At 40.7% G+C, this 18359-nt stretch overlaps 1 protein-coding gene and 1 long non-coding RNA gene across 4 annotated transcripts in view; one reads left to right on the top strand and one right to left on the bottom strand.

Moving 5' to 3' along the window:
- Positions 1 to 18359, top strand: part of LOC144667739 (uncharacterized) — a 30139-nt gene that overhangs the window by 2081 nt on the left and 9699 nt on the right. The window contains exons 1-2 of one of the 3 annotated variants that reach the window (XR_013573362.1): positions 8555 to 8894; positions 10908 to 10981. The exons of 1 other annotated variant lie outside the window; for it this stretch is intronic. This is a non-coding gene — a long non-coding RNA (uncharacterized LOC144667739). Of the gene's footprint in view, positions 1 to 8554; positions 8895 to 10907; positions 10982 to 18359 lie in introns of those variants that run through there. One more of the 3 variants, XR_013573365.1, reaches the window with a different exon arrangement.
- Positions 1115 to 8024, bottom strand: LOC144667965 (homeobox protein DLX-6-like). Its single transcript, XM_078529630.1, has 3 exons — positions 7479 to 8024; positions 6568 to 6761; positions 1115 to 3236 (listed from the first exon to the last, which is right to left on the bottom strand). The coding sequence occupies exons 1-3, from the start codon at positions 7777 to 7779 to the stop codon at positions 2985 to 2987; spliced, it is 747 nt and encodes a 248-aa protein (XP_078385756.1). The 5' UTR covers positions 7780 to 8024; the 3' UTR covers positions 1115 to 2984.

The following is an 18359-nucleotide window of genomic DNA, read 5'->3' as shown; positions in this document are numbered from 1 at the left end:
AGCTATCCAGTAAAGAAATACACTCGAAAACAGGATAGCACGTGTTTAGTAATGTGAGGTGGGGGGGGGAATCTAAACCACGGAGCTAATATAAAACGTGTTTTTTCCCATTCGTTTACATGGAACAGAATTAGCACAGGTTTTGGATCGGCCTCCAGTGACGTACTGCAGACAGTAAAAGGCACGCAAAATGTCGATTTGATGTACAATGTTACCACCATTTTATTATTTTGAGGGAGGGAACACCACCAGCTGGAAGTTCCCCTCCAAGTCACTCATCATCCTGACTTGGAACTATATCGCCGTCCCTTCACTGTCGCTGAGTCAAAATCCTGGAACTCCCTCCCCTGTGGGTGTACCTACACCACATGGACCGCAGCGGCTCAAGAAGGCAGCTCACCACCATCTTCTCAAGGGCAATTAGGGATGGGCAAAAATGCTGGCCCAGCCAGCAAAGCCCAAATTCCATGAATGAATATAAAAAAAAAGGCGGGGTTAAAAAAGCGAAGAACTAAATAAATGCCATCTAGGTGCATACGTTGGAGGGCTGATCAGAATGAAAGGCAAGATGAAATATTAATGTCAAAAGTGCAATTAAATATACTTGTTAGGGCGTTAAAAATGTAGTTGGTTCGTCGGCGATAAAATCGATTGGGCACAGGTAGGATAGGGTGATGTACAGCCGCTGGAAGCTGTAGTAGACAATACATACACTGCACATTGGAAAGCCAAGTTATTATCACAATTGTTTCCTGTGTGTCAAGTACTAACTTTCATTTTTTGCCTCTCAGTTTCAGGTTAGGATCTTATAATGGCATGTGTAATGTTCTACTTATTGGTAAATAGAAAAAAAATCTACCTGCTCCCCCCCGCCCCCCCCACCCCCAAAAGGTATCTTCAGTTTTTTTTAAGAAGTCGATCGATAATCTGACTCAACATGTTAATATTGCCAGCTCTTCCGTTTCTTTAGAAAGGAACAGCAAGAATCATAGGAAAATTACCATCCAGCTCCTGTTCTAACTAAACCAGAGCTCTCACAATATCCAGGAAATCCCAGGTCACCTGAGACAGATACATAGGTAAGGCCCTCGGTTACCACACTGGAAGCCACAGCTGAATTTTAAAAGTCCAGGTTTTTTAATCATAAAAGACAAATAACAACATTTCCAGAAATGCACCAGTTCTTGGCAAATCAAACTGTGGTCATGCAAAAAAAAAGTCAACGTTTCCTCCACTTTTTAACATGACCGCATACATTTCATATATTTTTTTAAAAATCTATTAAGCTTCGTGTCTATGTTTGACCCCAAAGGAAATTTTAAGCGAGAAATTGTGAAGGGAGGTGAAATGAATGGAATAGTTGATCAATTACATGCAAACATCGCGCCTTTCCTTTACACATAATTACAGTTCAATCCACAGTAAATCGGCATTGTTTTTTTTCTTTTTTAAAAAATGCTCACACTCCGGTTTCTATAATCCTGAGAAACGTACTATTAAATTGAGTAGCCATGTTTATCCGAATTGAGTGGATATAGGATGCTTTGAACGCGTTATCACTGTTTTACTTAGAATAATGAAACATAATACATATGCACTATTTACAACTAATTTAACAATATATACACGCACGTACTGTGTTCTCTCGTTCTCTGTTCTCCAAGAAATCCTTTTGCCTTCATATTGCTTGGATGAGCTAAACATAACCCTTTTATTTCCATACATAGGCTGTATTTCAAATAGGAACCACGTTCATCCACTTGGTTATTTCGTCTTGTATAACATGTCACATTCATCATGAATTGTATTGTTGATTTTTGAGCGTTAGAGGCAAGGGGTTTGGTGGGACGCAGGGAGGCCGTAGTGGGCGACCATTTTCCTGTGAAAAATGGAAGGGAAGGACCCAACATAGAGGATTTCGCCTCTAGTTATTTTTAACCCTTAAATCGTGACCAGCAATCACTTGGATTTAAACATGGCAGACCAGCTTGCACCCAACTATTAGGCGGGCGATTATACAAATTGCATGCGCGGTTGGAGATGTCAATAGAAATGGAGATTTTTAAGCGTCCCCAAAGCAGTTCAATTATATACAGGACAAACGAAACTGCTGGCCGACAAACTGACATTTCCCGAACAACAGAAACGGCTGGAAATACACGGTATTTCCCCTAGCATCTTTAAAACTGTTAATGTTTGAGGTATTGGTTCTTTTTTTTTCAGAAATTGAGGGAATTTCTGATCAAGGACACGTTGAATTGTCTTTTTCCCTTTGAGATACCGAGTAACCCATTGTGTATTTCCAGTCTTGCTGCTCTATTCCTTCCAAGTATACATGGCTTTGCAGTTTTATGTTTTGAATTTATCAAATTCACTTCACACTGATACAGTTTGTTCTTTGTGAATATTCCAGTCCTATACTCCAACTAACCAGCTGTTTGCAGCTCTGTCTGACTGAAGATATATGAGGGCAAATTCTACATTAACATTCAAACTGGAATTACGGCAATTAAATAAAAATACCAGTTGATATGGTACTAACTTTAAAAAGGGGGTTGGGACAGCCGATCAGTAAATGCTTTGAAATACAGCCTGCGTATTTTGCCCAGCTAAGAAGGACCTGCATCCTGGAGTAAAAATTAGGTTTTGTTTTGTTAAAACACGAAAATTGAGTTTAATAGAACAGATATAAAATCAGTCCTTTTTTTTGCAATTCACAACGTAGATTATAGATGCATCAAACTTCTCCAATAGAATTCCAAACATCGTACAAGGCTTGTATTGCACTCATTAGAGGAGTTTGACTCTATATACCCATTGTATTTCTAGAACAAACCTGTTTAGATATGACTGAAAGCACAAAGTCATTGTTATCTCTAATCAGTCGTCTTTTCTCGTCCGTAAGACTGCTTCACACCATGTGACACTGATTTTTTTTTGTGTGTGTTTTTAAAGTTTGTGGGGTAGATGGTACTCCTGGTCAATCACATCATCTGGGGTCTTGGCATGGTGTCCTGGTGGGGCGGCGGGTACCACGACCCAAAACTGTTAATGTAGCTGTTCGGTGGCATAGTGGAGCCCTTATTTGGCATGGGAACGTCCCAGACTGGCGGGATATTGGGCGAACATGGAGACAAAGCAGCGGAGGTGGGCAGGTGGTCGCCTTCTTGCACGTTGGAACTGTGTTTCATCAGCTTCTTGTACTTGGAACGCTTATTCTGAAACCAGATTTTCACCTGAAATAAGATATAAAACAAAACAAACGCATCACATCTACTGCAGCTCCAACTTGATGCACTAACTAGGCGCATTCGGCTTCGCAGAATGCAAGACCCCATTGATTTGCAAATGGACAAACACACAGGTAATTCATTCAATGAGCGATTCAACCAAAACTCCCTCAAAATGCCTCTCGTTTTAGATTTCAATGCATTTGTTTTTTTTTGTAAAAGCAAACTGTATTCACATTTGTTGATGCGTATGAAGGATTAATGTGTTATATAGACAAGACTATAAACTACTGCAACCCTTTGCCAATGATCTTGTCAAATCAGTGATGCCTGAGCATTCAGGCTGATCCAAAAAGGAGGTCGCGAGTAAATAATTACTGCAATCACATTTAGAAGCACCAAAATAAATCGAGTGGGCTGAAGCACTTTGTGTATAAAGGATTGGGATAATGTCGTTGTAAAAAGGTTTCAATGCGAACGTACAAAAAGATACAAGGAAGCGGACACAAGGCCCAGGCAGTCTTATAACGCAAGTTATAATTCGGGATCTGATTCCACCGTCTACATAAAGGTGTAGACTCCTTACAAAACAACTAGGATTTTGTATAAAGTGGCGCAGGCTGAACTGACAGTAGCAGCAAAAAGCTATAAATTGGTATGATGAGTCAGTTTTGGTGATTTTAATTGATCGACAATAAAATGCGAGAGTCTTTAATTTTACATAAAAATTGACTATAGATAGCGAAAAAAAATGTTAGTTCCTAATTAAAGATAATAAGGTTTAGCCTGAAATGAAAGTTACCTTTTTTAGACAGGGACCAGTGGCATTTTAGGAATTTGGCTAATGGCGATTTAACCTGCAATCAAAACCGTAAACATTACCCCACATCCTTTGTCTTTGAGAAGTTGCCGAATTATTTGACATACAAAATATCTTCAGACAGATTCTAACTCCTCTGGTAGGTGTTATATTTAGATTGTGAAACCCAACGCTAAAAGAGATTAGTGTCTATTTAATTTTCCCTTGATCCAATACTTCACTCGAGAAGACAGGGTCACAAAAAAAGATGCCAACCGATTCCTGCAACACAGCGTTGAATCAGCATTACAAGTCCAGCAAATCAAGCAATGTGCTTAAGTTATTTTATACTGATCCATTGGGCGTGCAACTATTAATTGTTTTAGTAAAGAATCTGTACTTTCACGTAGGCTGTGGGATCTGCAGCAAACTTTAAAAAAACACCTTTCTCATTAAAAAAATGTGTCCCTTTCTTTGGGCCTTCCTTAGGTATCTGCAGAAAGGCATTGTTTTCAACATGTTTCTATGTGGAAATAACTGGCGATTTTTGTAGCGATCATTTGTAATTCAGACACAATGCCGATGTCAAAGCGCCGCTAGCTAGCACGTTATCTGCCTGCTCTCGTGAAAAGTTCCATTGGGGCAAATAGTCGATAGCACAAAAAAAATTGTAGAACACAGGACCAATTGCAGCCAGAACAGTTACTAAGATTTTGAAAGACCTGCAGTGTCTATTAAGAGCGTGCAAACCGTTGTTCAATCGTTTTGACGAAGTTCTACACAGGTATTTGAAAGCCCGCGGAATTTCTGGCAATATTTTGTTCCTTGACTTTTAAGACATGGAACAAAATACTCGCACTAATTTCATTTTTAAGAACTTATGTACGTCAGCAGTAATTGGAATAAACATTTAAATAATTAAAACAAATCATTCCTTTGGCAGGGAGATGCTACGGTATTAAATTATTATCATGTTTTCAAATTAAAAAGCTTTGTGTCTCTCTCCCCTCTGTTTCTCTCTTTTTTTCTCTCTGTTTCTCTCTCTCTCTCTGTTTCTCTCTCTCTCTCTGTCTGTTTCTCTGTCTATATGTACACATCTCGAGAGAGTTTCTTTGTTTGCGTATTTAAACTGCCTCTACAGTAACAATTCTGGAGAATTCTTTAATACCAGTTGAAACTGGAAATCCTACAATGGTCCAGCAACGCGAAATACATTTTTACTGTACAATTTACAGAAGCGACTATTCAACTGAAAGTACCAGAAACACCAATAACAGCAGAATGTGGAAATAAAGGCATGCATGCTTAGCATGAGCTTTGCTGCACGTACATTAGTAACGGCAAGCAGGTTGTCTGGGAATATTGGAGTTTTCGATCTACGCTTTTTCTGGAAAAAGTTGCATTCACCACGTAAAGAAAATGGGGGGGTGGGGGGGGGGGTGGAATATGAAAGCTGCCGGTCAAAACATTCTTGATATGTAAATTATATATTGATATTCTAATGTATTTATTTTACAAGTGGGGAGGCTGCATGACACAATGGACTGGTTTACTGTGGGGCATCGAAACAAACCATGACTTCAGCTGTGGAGAAATCGATGTGCCATTTACCTATAGTACGGATTTATTTAATAGATGGGAAATATTGGAGGGTGTAATAGATGGGAAATATTGGAGGGGGTTATCTTTTCTTAAGTAGCGGCCATTTTGGATGAAATAAATTTTGCTTTTAAAACATCCTTCGCCCTGTGTAAACGGCAGTGAAAGAAACACAATAGTCACGCAGCCATTAAAAATGCATCTGATCTTCCAAACACACAGAATTGATTTGCCTGGAAATGTGTTAACCTGCACCTCGTTTGATTTAAAAAAAAACCTTTTACAGATTAATTTAAGAAGTGATGGAGCGTAAACGACCACCCTTTTATTTTGCCCTCAGTTCAACGAATTAACACGGGCTCGTCACATCACATGGAATTTTCCAGCGCATACCTTGCAGCAGTCCTGCCAGTAAACTTCTCTTATAAGAAAGTGGCATTTCTCTCTCTCTCACACACACACACACACACAACGTCCTGTAATTAGCCTTTGCCATTTTGCCGGGCCGTGGTACAAATAGCTTCTACTTGCCTCTTTACAGCACACGCTGCCATCCAAATAACCTGAGCTGGGCCATTATGCCCACATTCCAGGGGATTCTATCCCAGCTTTCGGGGCTCGTGAACCCTACAAGAATTCGCAGGTTGCCGAGTTTCTTGCTGGAATGTTTAAACCTAGTTCATCGCTCACACTTCTGCTCATGGCACGTTTCGTGCCCTTTACCAAAGCACGAAGACCGTCTAGGGTACTGAGGCTTATTTATTTTTTTCAATCGAGAACTGACCCCTGTGGTTGGCAAACGGGGGTTTCAAACAGCAAGAACGGCCTGTGTGTGTGATCGCCTTCTAGCACACAGAGAGTGCGTTGTTTTTAGGGGAAATAAAGGTGGACTCTCTCAAACTCCTAAGAGGGAGGAATTAGTTCTGCCCAGCACCCTACCTGTGTCTGCGTGAGTCCCAGAGAGGCTGCCAGTTCTGCTCTCTCCGGCAGTGCCAAATACTGTGTTTGTTGGAATCGGTGATTCAGAGCTTGCAATTGCAGACTCGAGTAAATGGTCCTCGGCTTTCGGATTTTCTTCCCTTTGCCGTTCAATCGGATTTCTCCATTTTCGATTACAGTCGATTTCTCGTGTTCTTGGAGGGAAATCGGAAATTTAATTTAGGGTACATCACATCTTTAAATCGCGACCTCTTCCCTTCAACAATCCCTCCCAAATCTATATATAAAAATATATATATATTCACTCATTGTGCCTCGACTGGGCGATCCCAATAAAGACGGAGAGCCTAGCAATGCGAATTTACAACCAGAAAAAGTCCTGTTTTAATCCGAGTGCTGGATGCGCCGTAGAAACTCGATTGAAGCTTTCTTCCTGTACTCGGATGCGGCTTTACTACAAAAAAGATACAGGAATGGATCGAATTCTCTTATTTTCCAAGTCGGTAACATATCCCCCGACCGCTCTCAATGCAACAATCCACTTCTATAAGCGGCCAGGTCGTTTAAATTTCCCAGCAAAGTGGGTCTCTCGGCAGACAATGGATAATTTCGCCCCAGCGCCGCTCAATTAAAGTGGCGTTTTGGCAGGAGACGGAGTTCTGTACCCAGCTCATGGTTTTCCAGCATTAGATTTGCCTAATTGCGGTTGTCTATTTAAAGAACGTAATTAAATATTTTTTTCTCTCTATGAATATATAAGTAATGTCATCAGCGAGGCCTCTCAAATCTCGGCACCGCACTCCCTCAAAACGGGTTTTTTTTTTGGATTGGGTTGCAGAATGGCGATAAAGCCACCCCGTGCAAAGCGATCTTATTTAACAACGTGGACTGGGTGTCCGAGCCGCTCTTACCTGTGTCCTCTAACCTGGTGTGACCCAAAGTGCTGCTGTTCTGGTAGGGCATGTACGGATTGGGTGCGTGATTGCTAACTGGGCTGGGGTACGGGTAACCCAGTGATCTGCCGTAGGAAGAGGCGCCGGAGTAGGAGCCATCATGCTGAGAGTGTCCGCTCGAGTGCAAGCCGTGCACCGGATAGTGTCCATGGGACATGCCAGGGGATGACTGCTGCGCTGGGTGTCCAAACTCCAGAAAGGCCGACTTGGATGAGTCTGGTGCTAACAGACCGTCAGCCATCGCGGTCATAGTCATCATTAACGAGGAAGTGCACGGGACTGACTAGGAATTACCAGCGTGCAGGAAATTGACAAGGAATTGACGCGCAACATGAAACTGACACAGAGGCCGATCGCCAGCCAAATCCAGCCGTCTTCTCCCCAATTTTCCAAGCAGAGGCGAATTTCCCACTTGTATGCCGAGTAAAAAACAGGGGGTTAAGTTGAGAGAATTCCCCGTGAAATTCAGGAAAACTTCTGGATTTGCATGGCTGCTTCATGCATATGGATCTGATATGCAAACGTATCCAATTGGCTGTCTCCTGCCGTGTGATTGGACGAAGGGCGTATTACATCACTTACCCGGCGGCGATCCTAATTAACTTTAATTAGAATCAGTTAATGAAAGCTGCAGTTCCTTCGGCGAACAGCCCAGCCGAAATAATCATCAGACAATTTCACAAGCACGTTATAACATGCTAGGGAAGTGTTTGCTGCCCGCTGCAATGGCGTGCCCCGCAAAACGGGTAAACAAACACTCGCTGAATCTTGCGGGCTTCCCCCCTTCTGAGCACTGTAGCCATCATCAGAATGTAGCCCAGTGACCGCAAGTCGAGGTTGGGGTTGAAACAAAAAAGGGGGGGGGGAAGGGGAAGTGGTGGAGGGGAATCTATACAATGAGAACAAGGGTCGTCGCAGCCAACTCCAAGTTTGTGTCGAAAATACGGCTCCTGCTTCAGCCTGCAAACGTAACTAGAGGCAAAATGCTGTTTAGAAAAAAATATTTTAAAATGGCCACGAGGCAAACTGTACCCCACAAGTTACAGAACATGGTGTTTAGGACACGATTCCTTCAGCCAGACGTCTATCTGCATCACTTTATTAAAGCTAAAGGCTGGATTCCACACACGTTAGCAAAGGCGCAAAGAGAGTTGCATTTTTAAAGTGTTTATTCGGCCATTTACCTTATACTTCATCCCTTAATTATACCTGGTCTCTTCCGCTATCTGCTAATCAATGCGGCGATGTAAATGACATTCTCATGTGATACCCACTTCAACTATAAATGTCTTTAGTCCTGTCACAAGCGGCGAATTGCCTGGCGCTCGCAACTGCAACCCATCGAGCCTCCGGTAGCGACTCTCGGTACACCAGGTATCTGTCACGTCAGAGAAAACGCGAGTATTGATCATTTTATTGAACATTGACGGGATGTTGGACAGAGCAGTTCCCAGAACTTTGTTAAAAGTCAAGATCGTTTACTAATTTCTGTGCATATTTTCTCTCTCTCTGTCTGTTGTCACCGCTTACATTCACACAGCTTCCGTGGTGTCATTAAATTAACGGGCGTTTGGCGGATCAGTATTGAAAGGTTTTTTTCCCCCAATCTGATTCTAACCAGCCGATTATATTGTCAAGGCGACGGGAATGGGGGGGTTATACAGAGAGAGAGAGAGAAAGAGAAAACTGAAAACGATGTTTGCACACAGAATGAACGAATTGTCAGTGAGTTATTTAAAAACATAAAAAAAACTTTTTTTTATAGACACACGTGTCATTGGAAGATGATGAATGGGGAAAGCGTTGTGACAGCTCTGGCTGACGGCTTTGAATAAATGAAGCTTTTTACCTAGCCTCCCTCCACCTATGGAAGAGTTCAAAGGTGTTGGAAGGCATGTGGAGAGGTTGAGGTTTTCTTTGTTCGCTCTGCTTGTTAACCTTGGAGTGCAACACGCGAGAAAGCAATCCGATCTCCTGATGGCTCTGGGAAATGTACAATACAAAATACTCAACCCAGTCTCATTAACAATACAGAACAGTCGGATACTGCATTCAACTTATTTAATTTTATTCCTTTTTTTTTAATTAAAAAAACAAACAAACACCGAGAGCTGTTGGTTCCCAAACTGTTCAGTAAACACAGTCTGGGGACTAGCTAATCTGATTAGAATCGAGTATTTTCCAATAGAGGGATTGTTTCTTGTACCGAGCTGCCTATATATAAAAACTGACACCGCAGACCCGAATATTCTTTTGATTTCGCGCAGTAATATAACGGCTTGCTGCCGACCGAGCAGATTCCAGTTTATTCCTGGCTGCCACTCTGCGATTTTTTTTTAACCTTCTGAATAGATTCATGCAATGCAGAGAGAGAGAAAAAAAACCCAAATTCTATTACAGTCACAACCCTCGCTTTTTCTTTTGGTTGAATATTGGCAGCTTTTCCCGAAATCTCAAAACAACGTTGAGCGCGGAGCGGTCTTAGACCGAGCGAGAACAGGTGAATTTTTGACCTGCACAAGAAAACTCATGGGTTTTTTCTCTCTCTAAATCGAAACATTATATTTTACTCCTGTAGCGAGGCGTGCTCTCTTATATCTGGACTTTGTTGAGCTCCCAGCGCTATTTTTAAATCGCTTTGTAAAATAAAAGAACGCCGCGGGGGTGTAGTCAGTATTTAACAATTTTTGCCTACTAGCGGTCCGTAATTACTACTGATCTATGCAGCCTGAATAAGCCCCTCATTGTGGAAGTCTCGTTCCGTTCCGTACGTTTTCTCTCTCCTGCTGAGATGATGATTTACAGCCTTCCAAATATACCAGGAAAGTCATTCAAAGCCAGGGAAAAGAAAAGATTCCCATCCAGAGAGAGAGAGAGAGGAGCGAACTGTTAAATAGTTAATTATACAACAGGTGCAACCAGTTTGCGAAAATTGGGGATAATTTTCGCGATTCTGTTTGCTTTCAATGATTCAAAATCTAAAATATAAAGCGCTGAATGCGAGGCGAATTGGAAAAGCTGCAATACTATTCATTCTAAATCGGAAGCTGGCTGAGTGAGAAACATGAGATATAAGACCACGGACTTATTAAAATGAAGAGTAACATTATTTGTAGGATAGGTCCGGCACGACGCGGAGCATTTGCACTGATGTGGTGCAAACTTAAAAAAAAATAGTGAAGGTTGAGAATTCGGAAGCACCTCTATCTCCCCGTTTATACAAAACGTTCTCTGTGATAATTCTTGGATTTTGAGATTTAGAACTGTGCTGCTTGCTGTCCATGAATGCATTTTTGCTGTTTATATAAAAAAAGACTTGCTGTTTTGTATGTACCACGCGTCACCTTTTTAAAGCAGTTCTTGGAAAGGTTTTTACTCGTTTTGTAGGAGTCCAGGTGAAACGTGAACAAATACTTCGAGTAGCCCCTGTTTGCGCTTTCCTTTTGAATTCATGTCCGGAGGTGAGTGATCTGCGGCTGCACATATTTAATCCAGGGGCTAAAATATCCCTGTTTAATAAACTCAAATGCTGGCAACACTCAGCAGGTCTGTCAGCATCCGTGGAGAGAGAAACAAGAGTTAACGTTTCAGGCCTGCGACTTTTCATCAGAAGTGTTCGCCACAGATGCTGCCAGACCTGCTGAGTTTTTCCAGCGTTTTCTGTTCTTATTTCAGTCTTCCAGCACCCCCTGTGTTTATCCAGGGAATGAAATAAGCAGCGTTTGCGTTACATTTTAATTGATGGGAAGAATCCCTATTTTAGACTGAACAACCATCAGCAAAAATAAATGATCATTCTCTCCTGTACAATCTCAGTTATTCTGATATGAAAATAGAGTTCACTCAGCAAAACAGGCGCACACCGACATCTAGAATGTCTTGAGCCTTCTCTTATGTCCATAACCTACAGGGACACTATTTGCGATATATCGAACTGTCATTTTCCACTTTGTTCAAAAACACTGTGAACAAAGACATTTTATTTTATCTTGTATTGAAAGCAGCATTGTGTGTGTGTGTGTGTTTTCCACATTTAGCTACTATTCCCGAAGACATGCCTCTTGGGTTAACAACTAACTATCAAATGTATTATACCTCCCCTTGTGCCCAGATGCTGTTTGTGGTAAACTCATGTCCATGCTATAAAGAATAATGTTACTTTTCCAAATAACTTGTCGTACAATGTGTTGTGTAAACACGTCATCAGAAGACTGTGAAAGTTAAAGCTTGTGCGCTGGGAGTGTTTCTATTAGCCACCCATTGAAGCTGTAAAAGAAGATTAATATTGCTAGTTTTAAAATGATTTAAGCCTCTTTCCATTTTTGGCCAAAATATTATTTTGACTCAATCATACCAGGAGTATGGGTTGCAAATCTCGACTACCCCAACATGCTTTACAGTTACAGTCCAGACACAGCACTTGCTTCTCCTGGGACGGTCTTTCAGATAGAGAGTAACTTCTGCAGAACAATTGTCATAGTCTTTGCACCGAGCAGGTATAGCCGTGTATTTGATTCAGTCCAAAGCGATGTTGCAGCGTTCGACTCTGCACAGTCTAACACACTGCAGAGATAAATATGAACATTAAGCCATTTTCTTAACTGTTCCCTTTAAAAGCTATTTCACCAATAGCTCAACCGCTCGATGTGCACACGCTATCGAAGAGAAGGATATTGAGATGCTAATGTACTGATTTTAAAATCTGTTTCTGACACAATAAGAAATAATCAAAAGGCTCAGTTTTGAGCCATTTGGAAACGACGGCCGAACATCTCGTTCAATATTCCACTCTATGTTTGGCTCGGTTAACGTTTTAAAGGCAAAAACAGTATTCACATAAAACGAGAGAATATCCTGGAAACGTCTGGTCCTGTCCAATTGATTTTGGGACCTTTTTTGTTTATATTTTAGCTTTTATTTATTCTTGGGCATCAACGAATGACTAACCGAAGAAATGTGTAATCTCGTTTAGTGACTAACAGCTTATTAAAATGGAAAGCAGGCAGAATTCCAAGCCTTTTAAAAGACTGTAACGTTCAGTTCAAGTTTCCTGAACACTGTGGATGGAAGAACACAGTAAAGTTTGAGGTGAGAACGTATGGCCGAAAAGAGTTAAAGGACCTATAAAATCAGTGGTGATAAAGGAAACATCTTCCAGAAGTGTCAGTTTGTACTTTAAGAACTGTTCTGGCGGTCAAGTTTAGTTGGGGGGGAGGGGTTTGTTAAAAACTTTATAAATCGAACTTGTATTGATAGTTCATATTCGCTGACTAATTTATTGGAGCACTTATAGTGACAATTGCTGAACGCCCGTTCCCACGACTAAGACTATTCTTAATGTCAATTCAATTGCACGCCCTAGCTTGGAGATGCACAACAGTGTGCATTTACTGTACAATTGCTGCTCGCAAACTTTGTTTGAAAGCAGCGTTATAGGGACAATTAACTTACTTTTACTGACCGAGGCAGACTTTTTTTTTTAACCAAGTTATTAAACCGACATAGCAATCTAATTTTAGCACATATCACGGTGATGTGGTCCTATTGAAGGAATATGTAATCAAATCAGACAACACCGTCAACACTTTCACCCAGGTATGAGACCTGCACAAATACACTGAAATAACATGACAGAAATGCATGCTCTACATATCACTTTTTTTAAAAAGCAAACTCCCATTACAATTTAAAAGGCAAAGGAGGAGGCACTGTTTCGTTGTTCGAAGTCAAAGCAACTTTTCGCTAGCATTTACTTTTATGTTTGTTCTTTTTTTTAAAAGACCATCTTAGATTTGCAAAACATAAATTTTAAATGCTGGATTAGCAAATCGTGCGGGGAAAGACGTAAATCATTTGGTGACAATTCAAAGTGGTTGTCATAACACGGAGAAGCACCGAAAAAAGGAAAGGTACCCTATTTTAAAAGCTGTAATTATGGATAGAGGAAGAACAAAGGCGAGCCCTGGAGCCATGCATTGGAGGCTGAGGCTTCAATGTGGAGTAATAGAAGGAGGGGAGCTCTAATAACTAGACATGGGAACGTCAGAGCAGACATCCAGGCGTCTTAACACCCCCACTGCACGACTTCGAAACGAATTAATACGTTTTAAAAAACAAGCCCAACAAGCATGGTGTAAGATGGACATAAATAATAAATGCCCTATTCAGATCCACTAAAGAAACTGGACTTTTTGATTGGGCAAGCGAGGGTTCCCTTAATTCACAAAAACAGATACTGCTTTTTAATCAAGATAAATATGGTTTATATTGCCAGAGTCAAGTTAAAGTGGGCAACCTTGGCTTAAGGAAAATTATCGAGTTTAACTATAATGACACGCAGGAAAAATGCAAAGCAGTCGCTTTCTTCCAACTGTAAACGTTTCTTCCCTGTTTGTCTTTGCTACAGTGTGTTCAATAGGTAGTTGCCATGAACACACCAAATAACAAGGGTTTTACAATCTACCGAGTCAACGTTACACCTTCGCCGTGAATAATCAGATTTAATTGTCTCAAAAATTGATCATGTTTCGATAACTGTCACTTTTAGTTGTTCGCTCTTTGAAACATTTGTTTAAAATGCGCCGCCTGATATAATGCAAAAACCTGGTCATTCACGCTTGGTAAATGTATCATGGTATTGTAGATTGCCCACATACACGCATTGATAAAACAGGCTACCTGCTCATTATACAATGTAGGTTTTAAATTTGGAAAACCGAAACCGTAAACACCCTTTTGAACTGATTCGCGCAGCCTTTTAAACACCGCATTTCTGCACCAACCAACCGGGTAAAATCGACACTTGGGCTTTAGAGACACGGTGGGCAGACCTGTTATCCGACAATGAACTAAGGGCTGTGGACATCATTTTACCCGGAACGTAGATTTTCGACAGTGGAAGGGAAAAGGAGGGGTACTGAGCTAAACAGGTGACCAGTCCAGTCACTTTACCCCTGAGCCAGAAAGAAAGTTGAGAGACTTGAACCGGTTTGGGTCGGAATGTTTGTTCATCACAGGAATACGTTCGAACCCATAGGGGACTTTTCTCTCAGTATAGCGGAAAACACAAATTGGAATTTGACAAATAGAATCCAATTATTCGAATCATTAAACGAGTCTTTGCTTGTAAACGAGACAACAAATTTAATTAGAGCTCTTAATGCTGATTTTAGACGGTTGAATTACTATCAGTCTTCAGTTGGTATCACTTCACGGTACTGGATTTCTAACAGCGGTTTTCAGATTACAGACTAGGACCTATCTTAATCTGACTATTCTGCGTTAACACCAATTGTTAAATCGTTTGTTTGACTGAGGGAGATGGGTAGACAATAATCCGCCACGAATTGCCTTGTCTCCGACACTTCGGATTTCGCCAGTGTCACTCGGTTACAATTATAATTTTCTGGTGGCACAGAAATGATTATAATCCGCGACTGGATCAATTTGAACTATTTAACAGCAATAAACAAAGCGCAGCTGCATTTCCAGCGATTTTAAAAAGCCTCTTCTAATTGAATGTGCCTGGCGCTCCTCATCTTGTGAGACAGATTTGGCTTACACTACTTCGCAATTCATTCTAAAAGACCTGAGATGAATGCACATATATCATTTCGTTACATCTTCACTCACAACCTATGTTCAGGGAAGCTGGAGTCGCAGTCAAGCTGTTTAACATATTACACCGTGTTGCTGTCTCATCAATTGAATTTTCTGCCGGTAATTTCGTCACACCAAATTTTAAAACCTTAATTTGTATTTTTAATTACACCAAACACGAGCCATCCACCAAAGACCACAAACATTGCTGTTCGGCAGATCATATTATTATTTAATGTTTAATTTTCTACTTCAAATAACGGAGCGTTCACAATGGTTTTGTTAACCTTAACGTATTATTAACATTAATGTATTGTTCACCTCCTAATCAGCACTTTTGATCTGTAGTTTACAAATAACAGCCCATAAGCAAACATATAATCAAATTCGAGTTTCAATTCGTGCAAAAGAATCTAAACACGACACAGCGTCCCCTTCTAAATGAGCGCGCACTAGCGCCTGTTCGTAAATAAAAATGAGCATGTTTTTATTTGCTGCTGACTTTGGAAGGTCTGTTTTTTTTTCTATTGCATTTGTGGTACTGGATTGTGGCCAACTATCACATAACCACGAGATGTGTTTAAGCTTGCAGATTTGGAAAGAATTTACACAGAATTGACTGAGGACAGGAAGGGCACTTAATCCTGCGGTTGTTGTGCACATGCATCCTCCTCGTTGCAGAAGCACTTTGCTCCTGCCATTTATCTCCTGATGAGGCGAAATTACTCTGTTGCCTTGGCTGCTGCACCAGTGAATGACAAGGGGCTGAGGGAGCCCGGCGATTCATGCGGATTAACGGGGGAGGGGGGAAACCCCTGATAAACACCATCTTTTCTGCTCCCCGCTGTGACTCGCTTTGCTTTTGTAAGACCAGCAAATATTTCACCGTTATTAACACCTTTTACGAACTTCGTAGTTTAACTTTAACTTTTCAAGATTTACCATTTGATGACCTTCACGAACTCCCCCCACATTAATGTAATTCTGTTCATAAATAGGATGGGCAACCGAGTTTATCATTATTAAATGGAAGTGCAAACAACACATCAGATCAGGACACTACACGCGTTGTGCGGTCTGTTGCTGGTCAGAATTCGTTCAGCATCTTTGCCTAAACTACCGCCACCCACCCATCTTTGTATATCTTCATTGGGAAGATGATGATCTTAGAATCTTTTTTTTAAAGGCGCAAATCGCTTGCCGGCCACTTGTTACTGTCAGTTTCATTACGTTTGGTATATTTAAAAAAAAACCTGGTTTGAATGAGCGAGGCTGTTTCTCGTGGTCATTATAAAATCTCCTGAGATGCAAATTGTCGCTGTCCGCGAGCTGCTCCTACCTTTCTTCGCTTATCCATTTGTAAAATGGACATAGCCTGTTTTGGATTCAGTTTTTTTTAAAACTAGAAATTGGCACGTGGCTAATAAACATTTCTTTTACAAATCTGGATTTTATTTTGTTATTGTTACACAGTGCAAATGGGAATATAAACATAACTCTTTAAAAGCAAGTAAACTAATATCACCAAGACCTTGTGCATAAAAGCAACGGTCAAACAAGCTTTGATCAGTGTAATAAGGCGTATGGGACAGAAAGAAATGAACAGAATCATAAGCGCCATTGAAGGTCAACTTGGGCCCTCCTTTCAATGTTTGCACCGTCGCGCGGCTCTGTGAATAAAAGGAGAGCAGATTTTATATACACCCAATTCCGAAAAACATATTTTTGTACACGTCTGATCTGGATGAAATGTACATCGTTTAATCGACATAATAAGGGAGGCCTTTTAAAGTCAAGGTGCCTGCCACAGACGACAAGCAAAACTAGCACGAAACTTATATTTACTGTGTGAAATTTCGGCTACATTGAATGATTGATGAGCAAGACTGCTCGGCGGGTATGCTTATTTTTGTAGTATCAAGTTTAGCATTTGCACCTCCTGAAATAGTGGGACATTTCATTTTATTACCTACACAGACCGTCGCTGCAAATGATATTCTGAACTTCAGATTTCCCACCTCTGCATAATTTCCTCGTGATTTTGCTCCACCTGCCTGGTGTTTTTCTACATTGCATTTTTTTTTTTGCATTACTGATGGCCCACTCGTCTATTTTCCGTTCCATTTTTATTCTAAGCGGATATAAAACAAGGCAACACATTTCGGAAAGTCGCAGGTGGTCAGCGGTAAATCAAAAATAGCGATTGGGATTTGGACGTCCACTTCTGCTTTCAATGCTTGGGCATAGACTGACCTCAAGCCACCTTCGGCTAATGACCAGTTCTTGCAACTCATCAAGAATCCATTATTCTGCATATAGGCAGAGTGCAGTGCAAAAGTGGATCATTTGATTGTCAGACCTGCTGAGTTTTTCCAGGTATTTTTGTTTTTGTTGTATTAAATATCGTCCTTTTGTGCAAAACTGCTCACAACATTAACAACGGATAGGACACAGTCGATGTTTTAAGCGCACACCTGTCAATAGCTTGGGAACAATTGAATTATGATGATTCAGCTAATGTGTCCTAAAAATGCCCAATGGCCGCCTACCAGTATAAACACTCTTAACAATTGCCATGATGCCATTCTAACATCACACGTTAACTGTTCTTGAGCAGCAATGAACTAACCCACCTGTACAGGTAATCATATTGTTGGAGAATGCCAACGGTCAGTATATATCACCCCCAACCCTTCCCCACGTCCCCCCCACCCCACACCCCTTTCTTTGGGCTCATCAATGTTCTTGAAGTTTTTGATACATAGACACAGATTCCTTCCAAACCAAGCAGGATCATGAAATGTGCATTTTATTCCCAATCAGCGAATATTTTATATTTTCCATGCTAACGTTATGCTACACCACTGCCTAAGTTAGAAAGTCAGCAACCACAAATAGACTTAAACCCAGTAAAGTATGAGGAGAATCTATCTTGTGCTGAAAAAGATTTAAATATACTAACATCTTGTTTCTGAGATATATAATTGTCACTATTTTAATTATTAATTGTTAACTGAATCCAATGCACTGATCATTTTAGCTTCACAAGGCATTCTCTTATTAATGTATCTCTACTATATTGCAGACCATGATTCATTTTAATCCATTCCCTTAATTAACCCTCAGAGAATAAAAGATTTTGAACAAATATATTCACACACTGGATTCTTGCTATTTTGACTTTTGAGTAAATATTTTAGGTATAATTGTTTTAGCTCATTTAATATTTTCAAAGCATGT

The sequence above is a fragment of the Cetorhinus maximus genome, chromosome 25 (assembly GCF_964194155.1).
Source record: "Cetorhinus maximus chromosome 25, sCetMax3.hap1.1, whole genome shotgun sequence".
In the NCBI taxonomy this organism is placed as follows: Eukaryota; Metazoa; Chordata; class Chondrichthyes; order Lamniformes; family Cetorhinidae; genus Cetorhinus; species Cetorhinus maximus.
Note: the sequence above shows the minus strand (reverse complement) of the source record. Positions and strands in the feature narration are given on the sequence as shown.